The sequence below is a fragment of the Notothenia rossii genome (genome assembly GCF_949606895.1).
Source record: "Notothenia rossii genome assembly, chromosome: 12".
Lineage (NCBI taxonomy): Eukaryota > Metazoa > Chordata > Actinopteri > Perciformes > Nototheniidae > Notothenia > Notothenia rossii.
The window spans coordinates 12,869,280-12,883,710 of NC_136911.1; the positions used below are offsets into that span (position 1 = coordinate 12,869,280).

The 14,431-nt window shown below is 40.0% G+C and overlaps 1 protein-coding gene across 2 annotated transcripts in view; it reads right to left on the reverse strand.

Moving 5' to 3' along the window:
* The window catches only part of LOC307026621 (A-type potassium channel modulatory protein DPP6-like), a 352,894-nt gene that overhangs the window by 93,335 nt on the left and 245,128 nt on the right, over positions 1–14,431 (reverse strand). For both annotated transcript variants that reach the window (XM_079662165.1, XM_079662164.1), the window contains exon 3: positions 4,228–4,326. In XM_079662165.1, coding sequence (XP_079518291.1) covers positions 4,228–4,326 — 99 coding nt within the window. The remainder of the gene's footprint in view (positions 1–4,227; positions 4,327–14,431) is intronic.

Sequence of the window (14,431 nt, forward strand, 5' to 3'; positions counted from 1 at the left end):
GAAATGACATCTTCCTGTCATTGATATTATAAATATGGGTTTTCAGCTCTCTAATAGAGGGGAAGGCTTTACAATTTCAGGATACAAGATTTAACAGCTGTGCCGGTTCTCAGGGTTATCTAAGATGCTGGGGAGGAGGAGACAGATCAAAAATAATCCACCTCATTAATCCTCCAGCTGTACAGATCCCTCACATCTTGGAGTTGTGATCATTTTCTTCATTGCCTCACAGAGACATGTTGTGTTGCATCAAGTTGCTGTTCTACCTAATAAGTATATCATTATTTCATGGCTTCATGTGGTGCTGTTACTGTTTATACTGTCATGGACCCGCTGAAGCATTTGAAATTGGCAATGATAAATTGTAACAGTAGTAGCATCCGCACTGTCATTGGTCACAGAAGAAATGAGGGTTGAAGATGCAGGTATTGAAGAATATGGAATAAATCCTTTGGAGTAATGTCAGGCAGACAGACAGACAGACAGACCCAATGTACATTTCATCATGGATTGAGCGTTTGAATTAATTAAATCTGTCTGTATAGAAAATAGACCTGGTTTATACAAAAAAAGACATGCAAATCTCACTTTTTACAATGAGATCTTTAAGGTGTTAATTGGCTGTGTAATTTCATTCTGAAATACTAACATGTCTGTGCTACAAAAATCTCCTCTTTTGCATCTAAAATTAGGGCTGTGCAATTAATCGTTTTTTAATTTTGATTACGATTTTGGCTTGCAACGATTACGAAAACAGTGTCATCGAAATAAAACGACTATTTTGCTGCATTCCCTTTCGCAATGATGCTCTCAATGTGTCTTGTGTTATACATCCTGCCTGCCCGTGCACCTCCACCCCTCGCTAAAAGCCCACTCGGCCAGGTTGTGTTGTGACTTGCAGTCTGTTTATTAAATTCATATAAACACGTTACAAGGGAAGCTTTAGTTTCTGTGTCTTTATTCTCCGGTCCTCCATGCTCCATTCTCTAGCGTACAGTCAACTTTTACTAACTGGTCAAGCCGAGTCTCTTAGCTCCCTACTTCCGGTTTTGGGATAAGGGGTTACCCAAATAAGAGTTCATAGAGAGAAAAATAAATAAAACGAGGCCACGCTTTATTAACTTGTGCGCACAAGATGTAATTCGTGGCCTCAATTTACATAAAACGAGGCCACGAGAAAGTATATTGTGAGCACAAATGACAACTTCTCACTTAAAAAAAGAAGAAGAAGAAATCTAGATAGCAGAATAATTAAACGAGCGAGTGGATGTTTTTCCTGGCCAAGGACAGGTTCCTTGAGCACAAAACGAGCGTAACGTGGTTATGTCTCGTCTCAAAGGAGTGCTGACGGAGAGCACCGGAACGCCGCTCCAGCTCTTCAAATATTGCAGTACCCATAAGGAGCCTTACACACCGCAGTGTTTGCGTGGCTGTGTCTTTAGTTGTAGGAACAGTGGCGATCTGTTGTTATTAGCATCTGGGTAGCTAGCTATGCTAACGAATTTAAAGAGCTTTTCTACAACCAGGTGGAAGAGAGCTCTCTCCTGAGAGGCTCAAATAACCTCAGCTCAGTGAGGTTAAGGCACATCTTGATATGATCATTATAATTATCAATGAGAAATTAGAGACTAAATGAAAAACAGGTATAAAATACTATATGACTGTAACAAAAAAGTTGTTAAAACAACAAGAATAGAGTTTAAAAGGGGAGTGATTTGTAAAATATCCAAAAAGAAAAATCTGCTTCCAGTTCTATTCCATATGGGTGTTGAAAGATGTATCCATAGATCTCCTCATGTTGCTCTCAAAGTGCACCAGATTGATGCTTTTAACTTCAATATTTAAAAAAAAATGTTCCCGGGGGAGCATGCCCCCGGACCCCGCTAGAGGAGGTTAGGTCTCCCCTCCTACTTAAATCATGTTCACATGGATAGGATACTAAATACATTTGCACACATCTTGTGTCCATATCTTTCTGTTTTGGTGGTCATGCCACACCGTGCTCATGCATGCATGCGCGAGTCATGGTAAGATATCTGGATTAAGAGGTGGCTTTTTCTTTGCACAGCATGAAAGAAAGGCCAAATGAATGGGCTGTGATTTTAGTTTTTTTAAGCAGAGGTTGAGTTCAATCATTTGTACGGCCCTCGGAGGATGTTGTAAAAATTGAAAGGAAAAAGGTTCCCCTCCCCTGCTGTAAATAATAATAAAAACCCTTGATTTATAACTGAACATCTCTGTCTCCTATTGATCTGAGTAAATTATAAAGAACAGTTAATTGAAGCATTATAGCACAGGCCTTTGTTAGATGGTATATTACGCTGTTTCTTTCTGCTTCGAATAGTTCTCTCTTTTTTCACCATACCTGTGTTTGCATCACTGGAACACACACACACAGAGCCGAGCTGAGCACAAACACACACACACATCATGCACCCTGGTGACCGGACATCTCCTTCATAAAACGAGTAATATGGAATACTCTGGTAGTTCGATGTGTGTAGAGGTTAGGGCTGTCCCGAATATTCGGTAGTAATCAGGGGGGGGGGGGGGGGGTCAGCAGCGAACCGCTTCAACACGTGTATTTTGGTGCATTAACACCATTCATTTTGTTATTCTACAGTATTGTTGTTTTATAGTTATTAACCCAATTTGTGTTCTTTAAAATTGAAAAGGATATTGCATTGTGTTGTTAATTTCGTTGCAGTTATGTCTTAAGTGTCATTTGGCTTCAGACGGAGAAAGTAAACGATAACGTTTATGGTTAAGTGTTAGCACCCCCCGAAGAGTTTCAGACACACCCTCCGGCAAGCTTCAACGCACGCCGCTGTGTAGACGGGCCGTTAGCGTGCTGACAGCGCAGCGTCATACTTTCATTTAAATGTAGATATATATGTTAAAGGTCCCATTTCATGGCCATTTCTACTGATCATAATTCCATTGTTGAGGTCTACTAAAATAGATTTATATTGTGCAATTTTCCAAACTCACATTGGTTTCTCATACAGATTCTCTGTATAATAATAATAATAATAATAAATGGGATTTATATAGCGCTTTTCTAGACCCAAAGACGCTTTACATTATGAGTCAGGTCGACAAACAAAACAACATATAGTATGTGTATTATGTATGTATATAGTATGTGTAGTATGTGTATGTGTAGTATGTAAACATATAGTATGTGTATTCACTCTCTGTCCAAAACGGCTTGTTGGAGCTCCTGCCCCCCCCCTCCCTGTGAGCCCAGTGGCCGTCTGCGAGACAGCGAGAAACAGCGAAACCCAGCCCGAAACCCAGCCCGAGCAGCCCGGCTCGAGATCGCTAGAATTTGAAAATACACGACCGGAGAAAATCTGCCACTTCCTTATAGAGCCCCTCCTCCAACACACACGAACGCGCACATGACCAATGAGGGCACGAGATAAGTTTGTGCACAGATGGAAGGCTGACAGGCAGGTAGGCCATCCAGTTATTTGACATAGATGACATTTTTTTATGGATTTTTTGTCAAAGCACTTAAGGTATTCATTGCTATCGGGATGTTAAGAGCATTCCATGGATTATAACAAGTGTATCTCGAGCCGGTTTCTCAAACTTACATACCCTACCTTTAAAGTTCAGGGTAATCAACTGTTAAAAACATACTGTTCAAATTATTATTAATCTTTTTTTAAAAGTTCAATAAATGGATGTTTTCAAAGTCAATGAATAATCGTGATATCAATATTGACCAACAATAATCGTGATTATGATTTTTGCCATAATCGAGCAGCCCTATCTAAAATACAACCAAACTGATGTAATTTATTTGTCAGGGAATTATCCAAGTGAGACTTGGATAGGGGTGTGTTCTCTCTTTGACTCTAAATGATTGCCCTTCTTGGATTTCATTGGTCAATAACTTTCATGGACTTTAAGTATCTAACAACACAATTTGACATATCCTAGGATTTTAAAGTTGCCTATTAAATTAGATTCAAGATGAATTGGCACATTTAAACAACTAGAAAGCTGAGACTCATGATATTCTTCTTCCTATGAAGCTGTTGAAACAATTGACAAGTAGTAGATTGATATCCCATGGAACCGAAGTAAAAATATCCCAAGAAAATAATATCCTCTTCTGTTCTTGCGATGTGTGAATAAGAAATAACCTTTGATTCATATGTTCAAATCCAATGACAATAAGAAGTGTGCAATCCTTTATTAAATAAGCATACTTACTGCTTATCCATTTGGCATTAGGGTCATGAATCTTGAATTCTTTTCTAAAGAGGTCTGCAACAGTCATCTTGCCCTTGAGAGCCAGTTGGTCATCTTCACCTGTAAAGGAACACAATTAATATCAAGATACTGAGCAGATCCTTGTTTGTTTGTTTGTTTGTAACCTTTTTCAAGGGAGACCTGCAAAAATAAATAAATGCTTTTTTGTAAGTAAAAAACATATAAAGTACAGGAAATATTTCTGTTTTACTTTCCAATACATCCTGGAGTGAGTTGAACATTTAAAATGCTTTAAAAGCTTTATAAATATTCACAATGCAAAGATTTGAAACACAGTGACTTCACAATGATGTATCTTAATATAAGATTAGAAAAACTAAACAGACATATATGATGTTCGAGTTGCCACTTTGAGCCCTCATTAATGGTCTAGTTAAGTGATCATAAGAGAAAGTATTCTCATCATATCCTCGACTAAAATCCCCTCAATCATTGACAGCTATAGAGTTCTGGGGCCTCATTTATGAGGCCCCATGACGTACGCTCAACACATGGCGTACGTCATGTTTATAATTGAGGTCAATTTTCTAAGCAATGTTTTCCAATTTATAAAAAGCTAACATGATGGGTCAATGTGTGTCTCCACAGACAATTTGACCCATGCATATGCAAAATAACGGGGTAGGAACTGCACCACCACTTATGACAAGCAAACTGCAGAAATGTATCAATTTTACAATGAATAAAAAAAAATGCTTGTTTGATACTCCAGAATGCAAACAAATTCTCAAATTTGATAAATAAATAAATATTATGTTATGCAAACAACCCCTCAAACATGTTCTCTGATTATTACTACAATTATTGCATGTTATAAAATGTATTCTACAATCCACTTTGACCTGTGATACATCAAGTAACTGTTGGGGAATAATTTGCCCTGCATGTCCTCCTTCACCCTCTGACGCAGCTGACCAACCTTGAGCAGCCGTTATCTCCCATAAGGAGGGGCTGCCCTTGCATAGTGTTGATGTTGCCAGTTTATGACCGGGCAACTATCTGTCAGAGATAGTTATTGTTGTGGGACACCTGGAACACATCCTTCGCGGGGTGTAGAGGACCCCGAACCATAAGCGACAACAACTGTATCAGTATCCTCAGCTGTTTAGTCTATCTATTGAAGAATGTTGATTATTACACTCTGAACTAGTTAAAACCTCGAGCTACAGGAGGGTTCTTGAGGATTGATTGTGGCATCTCAACCGTGTGGTCAAACCGTGGCCTGTGACATGTCTTGTGAATTCTCCGGCCGAAGCTCCAAATAAACCGTCAGCGTTTACCATCAAAGCTCCACCTCTCCATCGTGTCTCTCTGACTCGAATTGCTTCAGATATTTCCCCCACAAATTGGCGTTGTTGGCAGGATACCAACACATCTTCAGAACTGGTAAGTGTAATTTCAAATCCACATTTGGACATTGATTTTGGGCTAGTAACTCCAGGGAATCAGTGTCTGGGGACTTTGTCCTGGCTGATTTTCTCTGTGTATGCTGCTCGGGACGTATGTGCCATACAAGAATACACATCTCATGTTTGGAGAAACCTTAAAGAAAGGTATCAGTAAAGTGGAACTTTTGTATGAAAGCAATGTAAAGGTTTGTATTGAACAAATCGCCAAATTTGAGAGGTTTCAGCGGCCAACAGTTAGGCAGAAGCAGCCAGAGATATCACGACTATCACCTCTTTAAACACGTCTCCAGCTGCAGCGCGGGGTGTGTGTGTACATACCTCCCCGTATCTGTTTTGCTGGTGGAGTGCGAACTGAGAGGGAGAAAGTCATAGTCTGTGACTACGGCTTTAACTCACGCCACCGCCATCTCTATTAAAAAGGAGAATGGTCCAAATGCACACTCGTTGTTTGTGACCGTTTTCTACGTGCTGGTAAAACGGGGCAGCGCGAAGTGCGTGCATTTCCTGATGAGCCACAGTTCCCTCCATGCTGGAGGAACTGGTGCCGGTCCGGGGTGCAGTCCATAGCCAAGGTTAAATAAACTAAACTTTAGTTAGCTCACCAAAAGTAAATGACTTGAAAAAACAAAAATAATATAAAGATGTAAAGCAAAATTCTGGTAGTATAAATGTGCTGCAAAATGAAAATAAATAGCAAAAGAGTGTTTTTATTTCCTGCATCTGAGTGTGCAGAGGAAAATGTAAACAAGAAGCACACTGTTCAGGGTGTGCGCTGTAGGTGTAAGAAGAAAAGAAGATTATATTGCTTTAAGAATACATTCTTGAGGCAATATATTGCTGATATGTTAAGAATATCTTTGTGACCTTGTATAAACCCTATACCCCGTCTTACACCCCGAGACCCTCAGAGGCATCACTGCTGGTCGTAAACAACCTGCCTGACGAGGTCAGGGTTGCAAAATCTGTCTGCTCTTTTAGGTCAATGTTGTATTATTTGTTTGATTTATTCTTAAATCTATGTATTGGATGGTAATAATGAAATAACGTAATGTATTGGACACATTCCGAAACAAAGCAGATAAGAAAGAACTAGACTCAGACATAATACACATTTTTGTAGAAACATTTTGCGCTGTTGCTGCAAAATGGAAACTTTGTTGATTATCTATTCAAACTGGCCACTGGAATCAGATAATGAATATAAGTTGAAGTTCAATTACAGTTTTAAATATAGTTTAACATTCTTTATTAAACTGCTTCAAATTATTTCTCGTATCAACCAAATTGTTCTCCATAGACATTACTAAAATTATAATAGTTGTTAAACGACTGACAAGTTTTCTGAAACCGAGCTTATGAACAAAAGAGTAAAGGTCGCTGGTTAAGCCTGGATCGATATATTTGTTGACGTTTTTATTGTGTGCATAATAAATGTGTTAAATGAATTGAGCAATTCTTTAAAAAGTATAATGTTGCAATTTCTTTAAAATAAGTAATTACAGTTACAAAATAGATGTTGTTTTCCAAGGGCCTCTCCTTCACAGGCTTACATTTTAAATCATGAGATTTTCAAATCATAACAGAGAGATCAGTATCACTTTGTGTTGCAAGCTAAATGTAAAATGTATTTAATTAATGTACAGTTGTTTTGATTTATTTTAAATTCTCCAGTCGAGCTTCCTTCGAGTTTAGTCTAAGCAACACATTGTTTCTCATAACAGGCGCCTCACATTCTCACTGTTGTCCCAAATATTTTAACCTTGGACACACACACACACACACACACACACACACACACACACACACACACACACACACACACACACACACACACACACACACACACACACACACACACACACACACACACACACACACACACACACACACACACACACACACACACACACACACACACACACACACACACACACACACACACACACACACACACACACACACACCCCTAACTTTGGATAAGTATCCACCTTGTAAATTGTTGCCTTCTTTAGAGTTATTAGTCATTCAAGATTAATTATTAAATTAGATGTGGTACATAAAATAAAATAAATAAAATAACTTTGACTTGATAATTTTGTTCACAACGTTAGACCTTTCCTCTAATCTCTACTAGAATAAGATACGTGTGCATGTTTGGGTGTTTTAACACTCCTGTAATGTACCTAATCTTGTTATCCTTTTCATTACAGAGCTGGGAAAATTGTGTATTGATTAGATTCTGATCCGTGCACGTCCAATTTTGACTGACTTTAGTTCTAATGTTAATTTGACTTCAACCCATAAGTAATTCTTTAAATTAACTCTAAATTTCACATGATTATGGATCAGTGTTCCTCATTTTTTCCACTGATTTGTTTTACAATTAGGCCAAAGGTAAAGAGAGACATTGATGACCTTGTGTCCCTTTTGTTAGTACGTGGTTCCATTTTGTCTATGGCCTTGGACGGCTTCACTAAAAGTCACCCAGTTTTGCTCTGCTACCGTCCGGCTGAGTGCAGTCACAGAGATACTAAAGGCTGCTCCGCATGCAATGACATTAATGGTCTGGTATGAATGGACACCATTTCCTGCTCCCATAGAGAATGAAACTCTTCAAACTGAACATTACAGCCGTTTATACTGTCTCACATGGGTCTGCTCCCCCCCACTGAGCCATGTACTGAAAGCATGGCATCTGCTTTAAACACTTGGAAGCCTCCCTGTCACACAAGCACCAACCCTTGGGTCAGTCAGATGAGAGTAATGTCTTCACTTAGGGCATTTGGTTCAGATACAAGATCTTTTAAGGCTATTCATACTGCTATGCAGAGGATGCCTGTAAGTTGGCGAGCTGTTAAAAGCCCCTACTATTGTTAAAATAGGCCTAATGTCAGGGGCCCCTTAATGTCTAGTTCTATATGTATTCACATTATATAGACAATGTTTCCACCTAGTAAAACTAAAGGCTGCACGAAACTCAGGCTACAATACAACCATTCTGTTCTGCTCTAACGATTCAATTTATAGATTTTACATCAAAAACAATTAGCTTTTATTGTTTCCAATGATAATGTCACCTTAAAGTGGACCTATCATGCTATATTTGAAACATATATTGTAGGGCCATACCTATACAAAACATGTCTGTGAAGGTTTTTTTTCAAAATACCAAACAGTTCACCCATTGTAGCCATCCCTCATACTGCTCAAACCCCTCTTTTGAAGCCCTGTTAAAGAAATGCGGATCTTGGGTCCTTAGCTTGAAAAAAAAGAAACAAGAGGAGGCGGAACTAATGCCTGATCAGAATTCTACCAGAGATAAAGTTAAATTCTGCTGTGATCAATGTGCGTCAATGATTATTTCTGAAATAGTATGGAGCTCAAATGCTTTTTCTCTTGCAGGTTTATCACAAGGTGAGTTCTTTTTTTATTTCCTGCTTTTTAAACACATGTGCTCAGTTCAGTACAGGTTAGCTCTGAGTGTTAGCGAGGCTTGCTAATGTAAACAAAGACGTACAAAACACGTCAGCCATTGTTTCTGATAGCAACTTTCTGTGGGTCCGCCGCCACTATTACGTCAAAGCGGATGGAATCTGTATCTGTATGGGATTAGTTTTGTATCATAAAGATAAATACGGAAGAGGATTAGGGCCACATGATTTTTTTTTTGGGAGGATTTGAAAAAAAAAACGTTTTTATTTTGTTCTGAGAATTCAGATTAATCTCAGAATTCTGACTTTAATCTCAGAATTCTGACTTTTTTCTCAGAATTCTGACTTTAATCTCAGAATTCCTGACTTTTTCCTCAGAACAAAAAAACATAATTTTTCGGGGGTGAAAAAAGTCAGAATTCTGACTTTAATCTCAGAATTCTGAATATAATCTCAGAATTCTGACTTTTTTCTCAGAATTCTGACTTTTTTCTCAGAATTCTGACTTTAATCTCAGAATTCCTGACTTTTTCCTCAGAACAAAAAAACATAATTTTTTGGGGGTGAAAAAAGTCAGAACTCTGACTTTAATCTCAGAATTCTGAATATAATCTCAGAATTCTGACTTTTTTCTCAGAATTCTAACTTTTTTCTCAGAATTTTGACTTTAAAGTCAGAATTCTTTTTCTCCCAAAAGATATATTTTTTTTTGTTCTGTGGAAAAAGTCAGAATTCTGAGATTAAAGTCTCTGGGAAAAGTCTTTGGCCTGCAAGGTGAATACGGCTGGTAAAAGAAAAAGTGTTTGAATGCGTACATTAACAGGTTTATGATATCACTGCCCCGTCTAAGACACGACTGGATCTGACTTTAATTACATTTGTCTCGAGTGTTTCGTCAACTTAATATGTTGCTTAAAATAATACTTCTGCATACAGTATGTGACACTGTGAGTGTTGCACAGCCAGATACGGCTCAGCTGACGCAGATAAGGAAATATATGATACATTATGATGTGATATGCCGCGGGCTGTACTTAATGTTACTCTGATCCGGTTACTTATGTTGTGGCAGATATTTAAGTAAGCTTTCTTAAGGCTAATGTTATAATAGTCAGATTGCTCTGAAGATGGGAGGTGATATTCTATTAATGTTCACATTCACACAGTCGGTGATTTTTGCCGGCCGTCTTTCCTGCAACGGCAGCTTTTCTGTATTTCCTTTCTCCTGTAATATGACTTGATCGCTTTAAACTCAGCACACTGAGCTCTGATTGGTCAGCAGGCAGTGCTTTCACTGAGTTGAGCTCTTAGCCTGCAACCTAACCTGCTCCGGGGCAGGTTAGCCGCTCAGCATACTGTAAGTTACCATGGAGATCTAGCCTGCTAAAAAGAGAACCAGCTTCGTAGGACCGGAAACCCTGAGTTTTCCCTGAAGTTAGCCGGCTAAGCAAAAATCCTGCATGAATTAACAATAAATAGGTTATATATAGTATAAAATACCACGTACTGTCTGCCCTCCCATGCCACCCTGGCATGACCTCTTGCCCCCACTTTGCCACCCCATGTAAAATGTTCTAGAACCGCCACTGCATATCCCTATCAGGTGTTAACCCAATAACTAGGACAGCTCTCAAGGCCAAGGTGTCATGATTCTCATGTTATGTCACGTTTATAGTTTTGTAGGTTTGGGTGTTTTTGCTGTTTTCCATGTCATGTTTTCCTTTGGGTTATTGTCTGGTCCTTTTCCCTGTGTTTTCCTCTTGTCATTAGTTTCCCTGGTGTGTCTAATTGTCTGATTATGTTCACCTGGGCCCCTGTGTTTTCTCCTCCCTCCTCACCTGTGTCTTGTTGTGTGATTAAGTCTTGTGTGTATTTAAGTTCTGGGTTGTCTGTCTGTCTTGGTCGGTTCGTCTTGTTCCCTGACTAGTTCTGCGGTGAGTGTTCTGTTTGTCATTGTACATATATATCATAGCCTTGAAATAAAGGAAGTTTCAGTTCAGATCTGCATTTGGGTCCTGCTTGTTTCACAAACTGTGACACAAGGGTCAGAGAGAAAGGTTCACACTCTCCGGCTGCAGAGAGCAACCCCCCCCCAGCCACGTGCAAGGAAGCATGAGGTCGTTCAAGATAAGAGGATTCTACTCTTCAACTTTCTGATGAGAGGGGACTCTTCTCTTCACCTTTCTGCTGAAAGAGGATTCTACTCTTCAACTTTCTGCTCGGTGGGCTCTAGCAGACAACCCTGCGGGACGAGCGAAGGTTTCAGAGGCCTCTATAATACAAGACTCCATGTTTCTTGGAGCAGTTGGATGTCTTCCTAACCTCTCCTATCACGGGGGGGACACCTGGATGCATCACTAGGAATAGGCACTGCTCTCAAGCAGATAGCAGAAGGAATACAGGCAGATGAGCCTCCGTTTCACTGGGGATCCCCCAGTGAAACGGAGGCTCATCTGCCTGTATTCCTTCTCCTTCTGCTTTTGTGTGGCTCATTCAGTGAGCACTGTTGATCCAACAGTGCTCACTGAATGAGCCACACAAAAGCAAAGCAATTGGGGGCGTTGAAATGAAGAAGAGTTTGAGCCAATCAGCACCCCAGTGCTAATCTACAGTATCAGGATATCTTTACACACCAGACACTCAGTGTAATAAAGGGAGGAGGAGAACGAGTCAGGAAGACTGACGGACATGTTCTTCCAGCTCTCGTAAAAAGATGAACTTTGAATTGAATGACAAGGTGTTTAAAGATTTAAAATTAATGATTGTTTTTTTATATTTCCAATTACCAGATATGTGTTAAATAGTGGTGATAAATATATTTTGTCAGATCAGGTTACACTTTCGCACTAATCAAAATAAATAAATAAATATTCTCAGATTATAAAGTATTGAATAATAAGGTATTTACATTACATTACATTGCATTTAGCTGACGCTTTTATCCAAAGCGACTTACAATAAGTGCGTTCGACCAACAAAAACAAACTTGAAGAAAACAGAATCATATAAGTACATCAGGTTTCATAGAGCTAAAACATTTCAAGTGCTACTCAACTGGCTTTAGATAAGCCAGTCCTTTATTAGTATATAAGTGCTTTGTTCATAATTCTATCGCTCGAAGTAGAGTCGAAAGAGATTAGTTTTTAGTCTGTGCCGGAAGATGTGCAAGCTATCTGCTGTCCTGATTTCAATGGGGAGCCCATTCCACCATTTTGGAGCCAGGATAGCAAAACCACATGTTTTTGCTGATGGGAACTTGGGTCCCCCTCGCAGTGCGGGTGCAGCGAGCTGTTTGGCTGATGCAGAGCGGAGTGCACGTGCTGGGGTGTACGGTTTAACCATGTCCTGGATGTAGGAAGGGCCAGATCCATTCGCAGCATGGTACGCAAGTAACATTGTCTTGAAGTGGATTCTAGCAGTTACCGGAAGCCAGTGAAGGGAGCGGAGGAGGGGGGTGGTGTGGGAGAATTTGGAAGACCAGACGAACAGCTGCATTCTGGATGAGCTGCAGAGGTCGGATGGCACATGCAGGTAGACCAGCCAGGAGGGAGTTGCAGTAGTCTAGGCGTGAGATGACGAGAGCCTGGACCTGAACCTGCGTCGCTTTCTGGGTCAGCTGGGGACAGTAGTATTATTCATCCCGCTTCCATCACATTAGTATGCATAGAAAGTGACAGGTGCTGTGACAGGTCACACCTCTCCCTACTTATGCTAATGAGCTAAGTCCCGCCTCCCCTTTGTTCGAGGTGTGAGATCTCAAGTAGGTGTGATATCCCAAGTAGGTGTGAGATCCGTCGATAGGAGGGGGTTGATGTGTATTCACAGGTGTGAAAAGCCCCCACTGTTGCGCCTTATGGTGTATCATAAAAAATGTTTCAATCACATTAGTATGCATAAAAGTGACAGAAGGGCCCGCACCAATTATGTGATGTCAGAAGACCGAAGGGGTGGAGTGAGATAAAAAAAAAAGAACCCCGTGCAGATAAAAAGCCAGTCATTTTCAATCAAGTCATCTTTCCAAAAAGAAAAAATGGCCAAGAGACGCCTCGATATGGGTTTAATCAGCGAGACGTCTGTAACAACTTACCGCCATGCAGCTCATGGTTTCAAAACAGAGATTGGAATATTCATGTAAAAAAGATGCCATCTTCTGCTATACATGTAGACATTTCGGTTCAAGTACGTCAGATGCCTTCACCACAACTGTACCAGAGTACCAACCGCTGTCTCCTGGTACTCATCGGAGTAACTCACTCACTAAAAATGAAATACTAGCCTATATGACAGTAAAACAAGAATAACGTTTAAAAGGGGAGTGATTTGAAAAATATCCATAGAAAGATCTGCTTACAGTTCTGTTTCATATGGGTGTTGAGAGATGTATCAATAGATCTCTTCATTTTGCTCTCAAAGTGCACCAGATTGATGTGTGTGTGTGTGTGTGTGTGTGTGTGTGTGTGAATCAGTCACGGATGTCTTCACATGGAGATGAAGACTCCTGTCTCTTAACACCCAAGGTCCCGCAGTCGGCTGAGGCTGTAAAAGTATAGAAAAAGCAGGTAGGAGGGGGTTGAGAGGAGACTCGGGGGTGTCAATATATCCAGACCAAAATATGCGGATTCAGAGCTGATCAGAACACAGAAATGCTGGGAAATTCTTTTTAGTTTTTGTCTACTATCTACATGTTTGTAATTTGTATGTACATATTTTCAATGCCATCTCTCTCTGTTTCTGCTAATGTGTAAAATATACAAAATAACGTTTTATATACTTAGTCTCTTGTTAAAAGGCGATGAAGTTTGCAGCGTAAGCCAGCCATCAGTGTTCTAGATTTGAAGGCTTTGCATACCTCAAAGTGTGTCTAAAAGTATCTTGGCAAGAGAAAAAAAGCCAAAATTCGCCTAGGCCATTTAAAAGAAACCGAATTGCTGCTAAGAAATAAGTTCAGAAAGCTATGACTCCAGATGAACACTGTTAGAGTCAAAAGTAACTCTCAATGTATTCAGACAGAGTATGCAGATTGGGGCTGATCAGAACAAAGAAAACACCTTCCTCGTCAAAAGTTAGTCACTCACTCCCTTAATGTCACCCTTACCTCGTCCTATGGCTGTCAGGCCTTTTGGTGTGTGTGTGTGTGTGTGTGTGTGTGTGTGTGTGTGTGTGTGTGTGTGTGTGTGTGTGTGTGTGTGTGTGTGTGTGTGTGTGTGTGTGGCCCTGCCCCCTCCTCCCCCCTTCCTGCCATCTTATCACTAGACAGAATGGGGATGGGTTCTCTCTAAAACAAAGTGTCTGTAAAGGTGGGGG